The following is a 14,535-nucleotide window of genomic DNA, read 5'->3' as shown; positions in this document are numbered from 1 at the left end:
CATGCCCAGCCGCAGCAACCACTGAGTTGCTCTCCACCCCCTGTAGTTCTGCCTTCCCCAGAGTGGCAGCCAAACAGGATAATTATGTAGCCTTCTGAGGTCAGTGTCTTCCACTCTGCAGAATACACTTGGATGTCCATCTGTGTAGTTGTGTGTATCTGTTGATGCCTTTTCGTGCAGATTAGTATCTGTCTGGTGGCTGTTCTGGGGTCTGTTTATCCACTCCCCAGTGAGGGACAAGAGCTGTTTATAGAGAATAAGTGATTTTAAACATTCTCCTGGGCACATCTGTAGGAGAGGAGATGGTGATTGTGTGCTTAATTCCATATGGAACTGCCAGAACTTTCCGGGACATCCCAGTTGCTCCCCACACTCGTTTTCAGTTTGTTTCTTCTTTTGAACCATCTGAGTGAGTGAGAGGTAGTATTTCATTTTGGTTTTGATTAGCATTTCTCTGATGACTACAGATGTTAAACATCTTTCTTGTGCTTACTTACCATCTATGTATCTTCTTTGGTGAAGTGTTTGTTCAAGACTTGTGTCTATAAAGAACACTAACCTCAAACATAAGAAAATATGTTCCAGACACAAGTCTTTTGTCAGATAGGTGATTTGTAAATATTTTCTTCAAGTCTTTCAAAGGGTAGAGTGTTTAGTTTTGAAGTAGTCCAATTTGGCATCCTTTTCTGTTGTGGAGAGTGCTTTTAGTGTTGTATTTAAGAACCCTTTTCCTTGTATCTATGAACCTTTTGCTTAATGGGTTCACAGAGATGTTCTCCTGTTTCCTTCTAATATATTTATAGTTTGACATTTGAGTCCATGATCTACTTTGGATTAATTTTTGTAAATGATGTTAAGTTTATACCAAGGTTCATTTTTTTGGCCTATGGGCGTCCAGTTGTCTGAGCCGAATCTGCCAAAAGGACCACCCTTCTTCCATTAGCTGCTTTTGCATCGTCTAAGGTCAATGGACTGTACCGTGTGGGCCTCTTTCCAGACTTTTAATTCTGTTCTATTGATTTATGTATTTATTCTTTCACCAATAGACATCAGTTTTTAAGTACAAAGCAAAAAGCCTGTAAAGGTGGAACAGCAGTGGGGGAAATTAGTATGGTGCCTTGATTTAAGACCAAAAAGCATTGAGTACTTAACCAACTTCCTATCTGTGCTTCTCATGCAGATCCTTTTAAATTAACGGTGAATCTCCTTTTGTCATAAAAGTATAGAATTAGATAAAGGAGTAAATGAATTGAGAAAAGCTCCCAAATTAAATCTTATTACATTGGCTATAGACCCAGTTACAGACTTACTGGATTTATTAAACAACTTTGCAGAGAAGAAAATCAGTCTCTGAGAAAGGAAAGCCAGACGCCCATGCACATAGAGGAATTACTATGTTGCTTGTTTTGTGAAAGTAACACTCAATTGCAGGGGCTCAGATAGAACCCTCTGTGTCCTTACATTCCATCAGAGATCAAGCTGTGATTCTTCTGCTGACAGAAGAATCTTAACCACCTGTGCCCTGGGGAAGCCCAGGCCTATAGTAGTGTCCTCTGCCTGTCAGCTGTGCGGCTGGTCTGTGAGGGTGGGGAGTACAGACTATGTCCTGGGACCAAGGTCAGGCCTGAGGGGCCTTTTCTGTGTGAGCTTGATCATGACTCTACCTTGTATAGGCTTGAGCCTCAGGCTGCTTATAGAACTTCCATTTGAGAGAAAAGAAAAGGGATTGTATTCTCAGGATGGAATCTAGTCATAAAATGAGGACTACTCAATTTCACTTTTAAAAAAAAAGGAAGTCACAAAGTAGCAGTTTAACGGAAAATATGATGATCTCGAACACAGGTGCTACATGACACAGCGCCACCTGCTCTTTAAGTCTTGCCTGCTACTGTTTTGTTTTATTTGGGGTGCGGATGCAACAAAAAGTGATGATGGGCAGAAAAGTCCACTTGTCCCCAGAGCCCTTTATTGGAGGAAGTTACTTAAGAATCTGCTTGGTACTTAATTACCACTCTTTTAAAACCCTCCCCTGCAGCCTCCCCTGCAACCTCCCCTGCTCCCTCCCCGATGGTTTGCATTCACACCGCCATGGTAGCACTTTGCAGGCCTGGATCTCCCGGGGGTTCCAGGTGGCTGAACCCACGGGAGATACAGCATTTGGTCTCAGTGGATCATGGTGCTTATTCACATGGACTGTTATCCTCTCTGAATCTCTCCTCCTGACAGAATGGGGAGAGCTGGCTTCCTGGGGTCCTCCAGGTTTCACAGCTGGGAGTTGGATAATTTAAAAACTTTGTTAAAACAGAATTGTAAAAACAATATACAAGGACTTTAAATCTTTTATGAACACAAACCTACAGTTGTTTACCAACCACTGGGTGGCTGGCCAAGGCCTTTTGTGTGGGGTTTATCCTCAGAGTTCTGTGTTGTTTTTATCTTAGAAACTCTAGCCAAGATGCATCATTTGCAACTTACCATTTTCAAGTAGAACGAGAGCACAGAGACCCACAGCAGTGGGGGTGCAGAATGCTTCCAGGTCATCCTTAGTCTTTCGTAGTTGTCTTGCCCACACTTAACGTGACTGTCATTTTTTTAAATTACCTTATTGAGTATTTCCAAAGCATTTCAAGTGTAGTTTTAGAAGGAACTATTATTGTGGTGTTTGTACTCATTTATAGTATTTCTTTAATTCTAATATATAGGTTACTGCCAGACAGAGTGTCACCAACAGCTATAACAGACAGACTTGGGGCAGATCTTGCTGACTCTGGGCCTGCCTGAAGCTCACCTGCAGGGAGCACCAACTTAGGATGCCCTGTGTCCCCAAGCCCACATAGTGCAGTTATATGAGCAACTGGGGGACATTGCTAATGTGAAGTGCGGGCACCTAGAGCTGGGTTGAGATTCACATAAAGTTGGGTTGAAACCTCTCAAGGGACTCTAAGGAGTAGGAGCGAGGGGCACACCAGCTGGTGTCTGTCTGACAGGAGCTCCATTGTTGTGGGACCGCAGCTGAGGCCACACTGCTCACCCAGCAGGAGGCAGAGCACATTTCCCGTGAAGGGCAGTCAGCCCCTTTGTGGTGTGAGGTGTGATTGGAAGAGTATTGGGAAATCCGGAGTCGTGGGGCCTAGCAAAGCCAGGATGGGTGCCCTGCCAGAGTCCTCACCTGCTGAGTTCTGTGTGTACTGACATGCTGGCCCTTTCCTTCCTGCGCTGGGCAGGGAGCTACTGTTCATTTAGAGGTCTCAGCACTTCTTTAAAACTCTTTCCCAGGGCCACCACTGTACGTTACAAAGGGAGAAACCTACGGATAAAAGCACCCATGTGCCGAGCCCTGAAGAAACTCTGTGACCCAGACGGTATGTAGAAGGTGCTCTGGGGTAGGGTCGGGGAGGTGTTCAGTACTGTTGCATTTAGCAATGGACAGGTCAAGCTCTGCCTGAACCTTCCTAGTATGTCCACTCAGTAAATCAAGGTCAGCTCAGAAGCCACAGCAGCATTCACATGGGGTGTCATCGGTGTCAGGAGCGAGTCTTACGGCCTTGTGTAGCCCAGTGTGGTTCTGGCTTAGCAGGTACCCTAGTGGCCACATTGGTGCTTCTCTAGATACAGGTCCTCGTGGGCTTCTCTGCCAGCTCTGCTTTCCCTCCCAGGCTGTTTGCCCATGGCTCCTCCCTGACCTTGAGTTGTCTGGCCAAGCGCTTTGACTTCTGTGTGGAGACCTGTCTATCAAGCTCTCAAGGCCCCTTTCTGTCGCAGGCTTGAGTGATGAAGAGGACCAGAAGCCAGTGCGTCTGCCCCTGAGAGTCCCTGTAGAGCTGCAGCCGAGGAACAATCATGCCTGGGCCCGCGTGCAGAGCCTAGCCCAAAACCCCAGGCTCAGGTAACTGCCTTTTGCATTTGATGGGGAGCCAGCTGCAAAGGATGGGGCCAAAGGAAGGTGTTTGGGGTCCCTTGTGGACCCCTGGGTGAGCAGATTTTCCCCATTGCTCCAGAGTTACATGGGGGTGGTGTGTGGGGGTGGTGCACCGTTCTGGGGTTCTGGCAATATGGGTTTTGTGGGCCAAGAGAGCTGGATGTAGAAAGATGTCATGGTTAGCAGGTTGATGGCTATAGAATCTTTCCTCATCGTTCCCCCCTAAGACCATTTCTGTTTCTATTTCCCTAAAGATTTGTGTCTGATATATGGGTAGGGCACCATTCTGGGCACAGACTATTTTGCAATTACAATTTTTTTTTTCTTTTTAAAGGTTGAGGTAAAAGTCATGTAACATAGAATTAACTGTTACCCTTTTAAGGTGTCCCAATTCAGGACATTTGAGTACTTTTACAGTTTTGTATAACTTCCATCTAGTTCCAGAACATTTTTATCACTCCAAAAGGAAACCTTGTACCCACTAAATAGTTCCTTCCTATCCCCTGCTTCTAGTGCCTGGCTTCCGGCAACGACTAGTCTACCTTCTGTCTCTGTAGGTTTGGCTGTTCTGGACAGTCCACATCAGTGGAGTCTCATACTGTGGTCCTTCCTGTCTGACTCTCACTGAGCGTCGCGTTTTTGAGGTTCATCCATGTTGTAGTGTGTCCATACTTCATTCCTTCCTTATGTATTTTTATATTCTTGGGATTAAGGCTGGCCACACCCCCTTTCTTGAACTCAAGAGGCGCCTAATAGAATAGGTTGGTGGGTTGTGCCAAGGTCTGTGGTGAGATCTTGCACTGTAAAGGATACACAAGTCTCTGCAGCTTCATGTGAGTCTCCAGTTACTTCAATATAAAAGACTGATTTTTAAGAAAAGGTATCAAAACTATGAACGTTAAAATGATAACAAATTCACATCTATTAACAACTGAATCTAAAAAAAAACAAACAAAACAAAAACAGAATCATAGATATGGAGATCATTTGGAGGGTTACCAGCTGGAAGGGACAGGAGGGAGAATGGGTGGGGGGGAGTGCAAGGATTAAGAAGCACAAATTGGTATGTAGAAAACAGACAAGGGGGTGATACGAATAGTATAGGAAATGGAGAAGCCAGAGAACTTATATGCGCAACCCATGGACATAAACTAAGGGGAGAGATTGCTAGAGGGAATGGGGGTACTGGGCAGAGCGGGGCAAAGAGGGAAAAATTGGGACAACTGTAATGGCATAATTGAGTTTTTTGTTTTGTTTTGTTTTTTTGTTTTTTTTTTTAAAGAAATTAAGTAGAAATAAATTTTTTTTTAAAGGAGTTGGTGTCTCTTCTGAAACATTGTGGCTCTGGCCCCTCCTCAGTGCCCTTCCTAGATGCCTTTACTCTTTATGGGATTGTCTTGCTGCCAGCAGTCTCTGCGGCTCTACAGAAGGTTCTATCTGTGGTAACAGCCTTCCTCTTCCCGTCTGTTGTTTCCTATAGGATGATTGTGGAACTCCATCGGAAGGTCTCCAGCCTCATTGAATTCTTAAAGCAGAAGTGGGAGCTCCATGAAGTGCGAATTGTATCTTTTTCCTACATAAAGCAGCACCCATCCCCACCGCCCAAATTCCTCAGCATCTACTGCCTAGAATGGTACCCTGCCTCTCACTCCCAGGTTTATATTGGGTCCCTGTGTGGTATAGCAGCTATGCCATGAGATAGTGTAGAACCGGAACCAAAACCCACAGCCCCTTGTCCTCTGGGTTTGGGGTATGAACCTCCTTTTGGACCTTGCAGTGTCAAAGCTCTGTCACAGCAGCCCTCCATGTGGTGAGTAGCCACCGTCTGGCCCGTGGAGTGTGGCCCAAGCATTCCTGTAAGCAGGTTGATCAAAGTGGACAAGGATAGCTCCAGACTTCCCCTCCTCATTAGCCAGCTCACAGCCCTGCCCAGTCCCCAGCCTGGACAGCATGTGTTAGGCATGAAGTTCCTAGAGAAGGAAATGCCTGAGTCATGTTTTCCCCAAGGCCCTGTGATACCCAGGGGCCAGTGTGCTGCTGCACATGGTTCCTTAACAGTGTACTCAGCGAAAGACGCTTGCGGAGCGGCAGCTACAGGATTCGTTTGTGGAGTCATCACAGGAGAAAGTGGTGCTGCACCTGTTCCCGGGAGAGAACTGTACACTGACCCCGCTTCCAGGAGTGGCTCGTGTGGTGCACTCCAAGGCCTTCTGCACTGTGCACTGGCAGGAAGGTGGCCGGTGTAAGCAGAGCTCCAAGGATACCCACACGCTGCCTCCAGCCCAGATCCTGGGCATCCAGAGTGGGCAGGGTACAGCCAGGGGCCAGGTGAAGTACCCAAGGGGTGGCACTGAAGGCAAGGGTGGGGGGCGGCCTCCTCCTGCCACAGACGCTTCCCAGAGCTCTGGAGAGAGTTCCCCTGAAAGTGCCCCTGGGGAGGGGGCTGCCCTAAGCCTCAGTAGCCCGAATGCTCCCGACAGGCTTCCCCCTGGGCTCCAAGACACTGGGGTACGGCTTGAGAAGACTCCTATGGCAGCTCCTGTAGAGGGCGGAGACGGCCCAGTCCAAGAGCCCGGGGCTGTGATATGTGCCTGTGGCCAGCTCCCAGAGCTGGAGGATGAGCTCTCTCTCCTGGACCCCTTCCCCCGCTACATGAAGTCCTGCCAGGACCTCATCATCCCTGAGCCATGCCACTGCGTAGACTCTCAGCCCTCAGCATGCGTTTCCCCAGAGATTCACACTCCTAGCAGCGCAGAGGCGGCTGACCTTGCCCGGGCCAGAGCACCATCCCCCGTCCGCAGCCTTCCTGGCCTGGAGCCTCAGCCCAGCCCAGCGCCTCAGCCAGATGTTTGCACTAAAGACTCAGTAGATGCTCCTTCAGAGGAACCCCAGGAGAAGGCAAGCCCCTTGGACCCCCCGCCACTTCAGGGACAGCCTTCTGTTAAGCCCCTGAAGGACATCCCTCCCAGCCGCCTGGCCCAGCAGCTCCGAGAGGAGGGCTGGAACCTGCAGACCTCCGAGAGCCTGACACTGGCCGAAGTCTACCTCATGATGGGAAAGCCAAGCAAGCTGCAGCTGGAGTACGACTGGCTGGCTGTGCTGGGTCCCCAGGGCCAGGCCCCCAGTGGCTCCCCGCCTGCCTCCTTCCATAAGCAGCGCCTCCTCAGTTGCCTCCTGAAGCTCATCTCCACTGAAGTCAACCCCAGGCTGGTGAGTAAGGGTTGGACATAACCCCGTAGCACGTGGCCGGGAGTCCTGCAGGCTGCTCAGAGAAGGGAAGGAGGCAAGGACTTCTGTGACCAAAGAGGCGGAGGTTCTCACGGGCTGTGTTTCATTCTGTAGAGCAGGGTTGTGCGGAACACGGGTCAAGGCTTTGGCTCCTTGCCAGGCAAAAGCCCTTTTCTTCCAGGCTCACACAGGGTTCCAAAGAGGACAGTGACCAACAGGCCATGCCTATTAGATCTTGTCAGGCTCCAGTGATTCTGCTGAGCCCTGAGCCAAGGGGACAGTGTACAGAGGTGAGGTGGCAAATTCAGCCAGGAACTGAGCCAGGTCAGGCTTTATCTAAGTGTCAGGAGTACTGCAGGTTTCATCAGAGTAGTGACAAGGTCAAGTTTGTGCTTTAGAATGATTCTCCTGGGGAGGGCAGTGGTGGCATGCCTCGATGGAGGGAGGGAACAAATAGGAAGCTGGGGCTGTGGGCTGCACCCTGTGGAGCTCAGCTGTGTGGGGCCCACTTAGGAGACCTGAAGATGGACCTCCATGGGTAGCTGTCCAAGAGAGGGCCAGTTGAAGTAGTTTAGGGCTCCTCAGCAGGATCCATGGTGTGTGGGTGGTCCCCGAGCCCAGGGAGCAGCTGTGATGGCCCATGGAATGAGCAGTCCTGCCACACAGACCACAGTTTATGGTCCCCTCCCTGGGGTGGCCAATTAGAGGAGCTGCATATGGGGCAGAGATTTTCACTGGTGGGAAAGTCTCGTAGACTCTCTTAGACACAAGCAAACGGAGTCTTGAGGCCAGTTGTTCCCGAGATGGCAGTGTCTATGTGATATTTAGAAGACGAGGCTCATAGTTTCTAGGAGGAGCAGCTGAGGGAGCTGGTAGCGGTGGTTTGGGGGACAGATGAGGACTACGGGCTCACTGTGCACCCCTGAGTGCTAATTCACGTCAGAGCCAAGTGCGAGGGGTGCCTTGGAACACACGTTACACCTCCACTTTTCTTGAGCAGACACTCAATTTGTGAACTTGCTGTTCTGTCTTAATTTCCAGTGTGGCTCTCCTACCAGGTGCCTGTTTTCTCAGTTGTGCCTCTGCACAGTGCTTGCACAGAGGCTGTCAGGAGAGCAGTGGTAAAGCGAACCAGGGCCTCATGAGAGGTGGCCCTTGCGGGCGTGGGTGGGGACTGGCTGGACGCTATAGAGACTGGTAAGGCAAGGCCTGAGGGTGAGCTATGGCCTTCGTATTTGGCAGTGTGGAGGTGACCCTCGGGCAAGCATGGGCAATAATAGGGTAATAGGGTGACAGGACAGAAATGATGTGTTTAAAAAACTTTCAAGTTTGTCGTTTGGAAGGGTCAGGAAAGGAGATTGGGGGACACGTGAGTATGTTCTGTACCCTAGGGAAGGAGGATAAGCTAGCTTGGCCCCTGTGAAAGCTAGAAGCAGCACAGCTGAGGTAGTGGCCTTGGCCTCAACTAAAGGGGAGAATGGAGCAAGTTGGAAATATTATTGCCAAGAAGGCAAAGCAGGGTGCTCAGAGCCGTGGTTTCTAAAGTAGGTTCCCTGGCAATAGCCTCAGCATCACCTGGGGACTTGTGAAAGATGCAGGTTTTGGGGTCCCACAGACCATGTTTTGACACCCTCTATCAGGTGATTCTGATGCAGCTCAGGGGTGAGAACCGCTGACCAAAGGCCTCGGCAGAGAATCGGGACCTTGAATGAGAAATGGGTGGCCTAGCCTTGTGGTCTCCCTCCTGCTGAGGTCTGGGTGGAGCACACTGACAAGCAAGTTCCCTGGGATGTCAGGATGCTGACAGGAGGCTGGCTGGGCACTCAGGCAATTGAATAGTGAAACTGAATAAGCTACGCAGCAATGTAGGCGGGGGGTGGGGCCGGGGGAGACAGTCCCATGGAAAGGAAAAAGGAAGTCAGGCCTGGGGGCTGAAGAAGAGCCATGGAAGGTACAGGATGGAGGAGGTGTGGGGTACAGGAGGAGGTGTGGGCCCCTAAATACCTACCCAACTGGTGATTTTGACCACTGGCATTGCTGAATTACCCAGGGATACTGACCTGTGCCATCATGGAAGTGTGGTCTCCCTCTAAACTCAGGGAATTCTTGCGCCTTCTGCTCCTGGGCACGGATTCCCAGAACCACTGTTCACAGGCTGAGTTGGCCCTTGTTTCGGCCTTTTTCTGTCCTAGGCTCCGGAATCGAATGCCAGCTCTATGGCCTCAGTGAGGCCTGCCCAGGAGGAGCAGTTGACAACTCCCCCCGGGAAAGTGGTGAACATCAGCTCCCGGAGCCCCCGCTGCCCTCGAAACCAGTCTGCCCTTCGCAGCAGCAAGACCTTCTCTCCCAGCTCTGCGCCTTGTCCCTCCTCAGGTGAGGTTTGGCAGCCCCTTTCACCCAGATCCCACCGTCCTGGGCACCCTGCTAGGCGTGGGAGCTATTCCAGAGCTGAAAGCACAGGGACGCCTGAGGCCTGGCCCCGCTCAGTCACACTCTAGTGAGAGAGGTTAAGATGACAGAAATTGCCACCTCCTCAAGGGGAGGGTGAATGCAGGCCCGTCACCAAGGGCTTTGGGGTTCTCCGGTGCAGAAGCCAGTGAGAAACATGGGGTAGCTCTTGCCAGTTTGTTCACTTTTGGGGGATTGTGCTCTGTGAGATCAGCAGAAGCCTTCATAACATGCTAAGTTGCCTTAAAGAGAAGGTTTGGTTCTTTCTGAATCTTATAGAGAATATTTTTCTTTACATCTAAAATATTAGAGTAGCCCTGACAGGCATGGCTCAGTGGATTGAGCATTGTCCCATGAAACGAAAGGTCGCTGGTTCAGGTCTGGTCAGGACACATGCCTGGGTTGCTGGCCTGGTCCCTGGCTGGGGGTGTGGGAAAGGCAACTGATCAAGAGGCAGCCATTTGATGTTTGTCTCACACATCAATGTTTCTTTCCCTCTCATTCTCCCTCTCTCCCCTTCTCTAAAAATAAATTTTAAAATATCTTTTAAAAATAAAAGAGGTGACTAAGGTGACTAAGTTCAAAGACTTCCCAGCAGTACAACACAAGCCTTGGAAAGAGTCTGACCTGCCAGTCCACTGGGTTTCTTTGCCCCAGTTGCACATCTGGGAGGTATTTATTTATTTGTTAAATTTTATTTATTTTTTCATCTTTATACTCAAGTAATTATCAGGGGCAGGCCCAGTTACAACAAACACACAGGGAAATGGACAAGGGGGTAGAGGGGAGCAGTTAACTGATTTGGCCTTGAACTTGAAATGTGAGGGTGGAAAAGTGATGATCCTTGGGGCTTGGGATGAGGACCAGCAGGAAGAAAGCTGTCTGAGGGGGGTATGGGTGTGCCCAAAGGGGTGAGGCACAAACCCTGGGACTCAGAGTTGAGAGGGAAGAAAAATGAGGCCCCTCTCCCAAGGACAAGGCACCTGGCTCAGTCTCCTCCTGCCCCGCCCCACCCATAGAAGAGATGGGACCCACATTCCCTTGCTTCTTTCACTGGCCCAAAGACTATTCCAGGTTGAGCCTCTGAAAGAAGCTTTTGCCCAACTCACACGCACTGATCATGGTGGCACAGGGTGGGGCAGCCTTGATGATCTTTGGGAGAAAGCCTACAAAGAGTCCCCTGGTGCCAGACTCAGCCCAGATCCTCTGTAGCAGCAGCCAGGTCAGTCAGTGTGCAGGGGTGACACTCTCACTGCCTCCACCACTCCCAGCACAGCCTAGTGTTGTCTTCACCACATTGAAGGGTAGAGTCAGGATGGCTGCCACTGTCCCTGAGATGCCTCCAGCCACAAAGCTGATACCTAGTGACATCTGGTCCTTTGGCCTGAGCCCACTCAGCCAGCTCTTCAACAGCTCTTAGTGGAACCAATACAAGGCTAAAAAGAGTACATCCCGAAGAACCATGGGGCCCCCAGCCCGGCCACAGTGAGCGCCAGCTGCCCTGAGCTATGGCGGCTCGGACATAGACACCCAACTCCCAGTATGACACATGCTGAACCTGCAGCTTTGTCCATACCAGCTCTAGGGGGCTGATCACAGTCACAGTGCCCAAGGGGGCCAGAGTACCAGCCAGCATGGGTGCATAGAAGTAAGAGGTCAGGGCTCAACTACGCAGGAAAGCCTTGAGTTGGTAGTAGGCAGTGAAGTAGATGGCAGTGGCTGGCACAGTCAGCACCAGGGTGGGTGGGAGGGAGGCCACTCCACAAGGTCCTGGTGCCCTCATGTCCCATAGTTTTCACAAAGGCATCCATGGTGTCAGTGAAGCGAGCGGGGCCCTGAAACCAGGTGGCATGGCAGGCACCATTTGGGCACAGATACAGGGGCTCCAGGACACCATTGCAGTACAAGAGGCACTTCCCTTTGGCACACGAGGGTCTCCAGAGTCTGGTGGTAGGCATCAGCTCGGTGGCCACTGAGGGGCGTTGAGACTGCAGGCCAACCTCCACCACGTCCATTGGGGTCATGAAGAGAGGTGACCACAGCCCCAGCACCCAAGGTCGCTATTCATTGGACGGAGCTAATACCCCCAGGATCCTGATCAGCCACCTTGTAGCTTCAGTTGTGGCTCTAGGTCAGTACTTGTGCAGCATGGAGCCCAGGGCTGGGCCGACTCATGGAGGCTCTATGGCCAGTGCTGGTCCATGCCCATTTCTTCATTTTTAGACATGGGAAGGGAGGGAGAAAAGGAAAAGGAGAGAAACATTGATGTGCAAGACAAACATCAATCTGGTGCTTCTCACACGCCCCCTGACTGGGAACCTGGCCTACAATCCAGGAATGTGCCCTGACCAGGAACTGAACCAGTGACCTTTTCGTTTGCAGAACGGTGCCCAACCCACTGAGCCACACCAGTTAGGGCTATCCAGGAGACACTTAAATTTAGGGTCCTTAATTGGGTTACTGGGTATGTAAACCCAGGATCAACATGACTTGTTTCCCCTGAGGCATCAGTTTTCTTTGCTTAGTATTTAGTAAAACAGATTAATTATGGCTGGAATTGTTGATTTTAAAGATAGAAAAAACATGCATGTGCCCTGCGGCCCTGCCTTTTGTGCCCCTGGCGTAAGTCTACACTGAGTGTGCCTAAGCCCGCCTCCTTCCCTTCACTCACCGAAGTCTTGTAACTGTTTCTGAGACTGACCTGATGAGGTGGGATGTCTGGGGATGCAGGGACATCAGGGGCTGAGGGCTGGCACATTCCTCCATGTCCTGTGACCCAGCAGACTTCCACGTTAGGCATGAAGAGTGTCATAATTGCTCCCAGAGGCAGACTTTCTTGCCACCACACCTTGGCCGTCCTGGACATCTAGAACATTCACACTGGCCAGGCTGCCTGCAGTGCTAACTGCTGTATGGTGCACCATGCAAGAGGCAAGCTGGTCCTGCCTCTGCTCTTGCTCTGATCCAGTCGGGTGCCCTAAAGCCTGCAGAAACTTTCTGGCTGAAGAGATCTAGTGTTCTGTTGTGTTGACATTCTCTAGGGCAGTGATTTTCAGCCTTTCTCATCTCATAGCACACAAACTATTTACTAAAATTTTGCAACACAGCAAAAAAGATTTTTGCCAATCCAACAAAAAAATAGGTATAATTTTGATTCACTCACACCAGATGGCTGTTGTTGAGTTGGCTGTTGCCATTTTTTTATTTGACAATTTAAGGGAAAAGAAGTCAGTGCCCCTGACTAAATAGTCAGGTATTGCACGTTTCAAAATTGTTGTGGCGTGGTTAGAAACCGTTGCTCTAGGGTTATTTTTCATTCAGACAGTGTCACTAGCTTTTTGTCTTCTCTAATGTGCCGTGTTGCAAATAGCCTGCCTGTTCGGTGTTCGAAGGTTCTGTTTCCTTGAGAGCACTTCCTAGGGGCCCTCGAGAAAACCGGGCTGCTTCAGTGTCTGGTTCAGCGTCTCTTGCATGTCCTGTTTTTGTTTCTCCTCGCCTTTATCCTGTTTCCGTGTACTGCTCCTGAGGAAGGCAGCAGCACCTGTGAATCGGTTGTTCCCGAAAATAGAGGCATGGTACCTGAGGGTAGGACTATTTATGTAGTCTTTCTGTTGTTAAAATTTTGTAATTCCATATACTCTTTTTTTTTTCAATGTTTTATTATATACTTTTTTAGAGAGGGGAAGGGAGGGAGAAAGATGGAAACATCAATGTGTGGTTGCCTCTACCACACCCCCCACTGGGGACCTGGCCCACAACCCAGGCATGTGCCCTGACTGGGAATTGAACTGGTGACCTTTTGTTTCACAGGCTGGTGCTCAGTCCACTGAGCCACACCAGCCAGGGCCCATATACACTTTAGTATCCATCCTCTTTCTGAATTGAGGATGCTTCTAGACTAGTGCACCTGCAGTGCTAGAATCCAGGCTAGTGCTTAAAAGACCTAGTCTCTGGATGCCATGAGTGTCTGTGTATAAACTCACAGGTTTGCAAATAATAATAAGAGACCCAGTTTACCATGAATCAAGGGTGCTTTGTAGCAGCATCTGCAATAATAAAAACAGTGTGTAGAGTCCCAGAACAATGGTTCCTCAATAAATATTTTCTGTCCTTCTGTCTCTGAGTCTGTGTTATGTAATTAGAGATCTAGACCATACATCAGCAACTATGGCCCACAGCCTACTGGTTGTAAATAAAGTTTTCTTGGCACATAGCTGTGTTCTCTGGTGCATACACATGTTGTCTGTAGCTGCTTTTGTGCTACAGTTTACAGTTTTGTGCTACAGAGCTGAGTTTAGCAGAGGATGTCGTGTAAGCCCACAAAGCAACATATATTATCTGGCCCTTTAAAGGGAGTTTGCTGACCTCTGATCTACACCAGATGTTCTGGTAGTTCCTCTAGCTCTGGAAAATGAAGGCCTAGCTACCCATCCCACTGAGGATCAATCAGGGTGGGAAAGTGCCTTCATCCTGTCGGGCGAGAGCTATGATCTCACCATGGAAACTAGAATTTCAGGAAAATGGAAAAGTAGGTTTTATGGGACTAAGATATAGGGAATTTCTTTCACTGAACAGGTTGTCAGGGATTCTTTCTGATTTTCTTCCCAGTAGAACTCTATTCACAGTGAAGATGTTTCTAGGAGACTATAGCTGTGTTCACTTCCCCTTCTCTTTTTCTAGGTTTGAGAAACCCTCCAAGACCCCTCTTGGTGGCTGGTCCCTCCAGTACAGGAAGCAGTGACTCAGATGGTGGCCTTTTTGCTGTCCCAACAACTTTGCCACCCAACAGCCGACACGGGAAGCTCTTCTCTCCCAATAAAGAGACAGAATTGACTTTCCTTCAGCATCTGAACTCCATCAGCGTAAGTGCGAGGACTTCACCCTGCGCTTGCTTGCTGCCCCGAGTTTGCTGTGAAAACACTCTCAGGGATTGGGCACTC

At 49.7% G+C, this 14,535-nt stretch overlaps 1 protein-coding gene and 1 pseudogene across 2 annotated transcripts in view; one reads left to right on the top strand and one right to left on the bottom strand.

The window, feature by feature from the left end:
- The window catches only part of CRAMP1 (cramped chromatin regulator homolog 1), a 63,508-nt gene that overhangs the window by 37,274 nt on the left and 11,699 nt on the right, over positions 1–14,535 (top strand). For both annotated transcript variants that reach the window (XM_045820727.1, XM_045820728.1), the window contains exons 7-12: positions 3,277–3,362; positions 3,763–3,886; positions 5,400–5,481; positions 5,987–7,129; positions 9,340–9,520; positions 14,276–14,457. In XM_045820727.1, coding sequence (XP_045676683.1) covers positions 3,277–3,362; positions 3,763–3,886; positions 5,400–5,481; positions 5,987–7,129; positions 9,340–9,520; positions 14,276–14,457 — 1,798 coding nt within the window. The remainder of the gene's footprint in view (positions 1–3,276; positions 3,363–3,762; positions 3,887–5,399; positions 5,482–5,986; positions 7,130–9,339; positions 9,521–14,275; positions 14,458–14,535) is intronic.
- Positions 10,661–12,361, bottom strand: LOC123807110 (annotated as a pseudogene).

Source organism: Phyllostomus hastatus, unplaced genomic scaffold (genome assembly GCF_019186645.2).
Source record: "Phyllostomus hastatus isolate PE091 unplaced genomic scaffold, TTU_PhHast_1.1 phas_scaffold_442, whole genome shotgun sequence".
Lineage (NCBI taxonomy): Eukaryota > Metazoa > Chordata > Mammalia > Chiroptera > Phyllostomidae > Phyllostomus > Phyllostomus hastatus.
The sequence above is the reverse complement of the archived record's forward strand: the minus strand, read 5'-3'. Positions and strand labels throughout refer to the sequence as shown.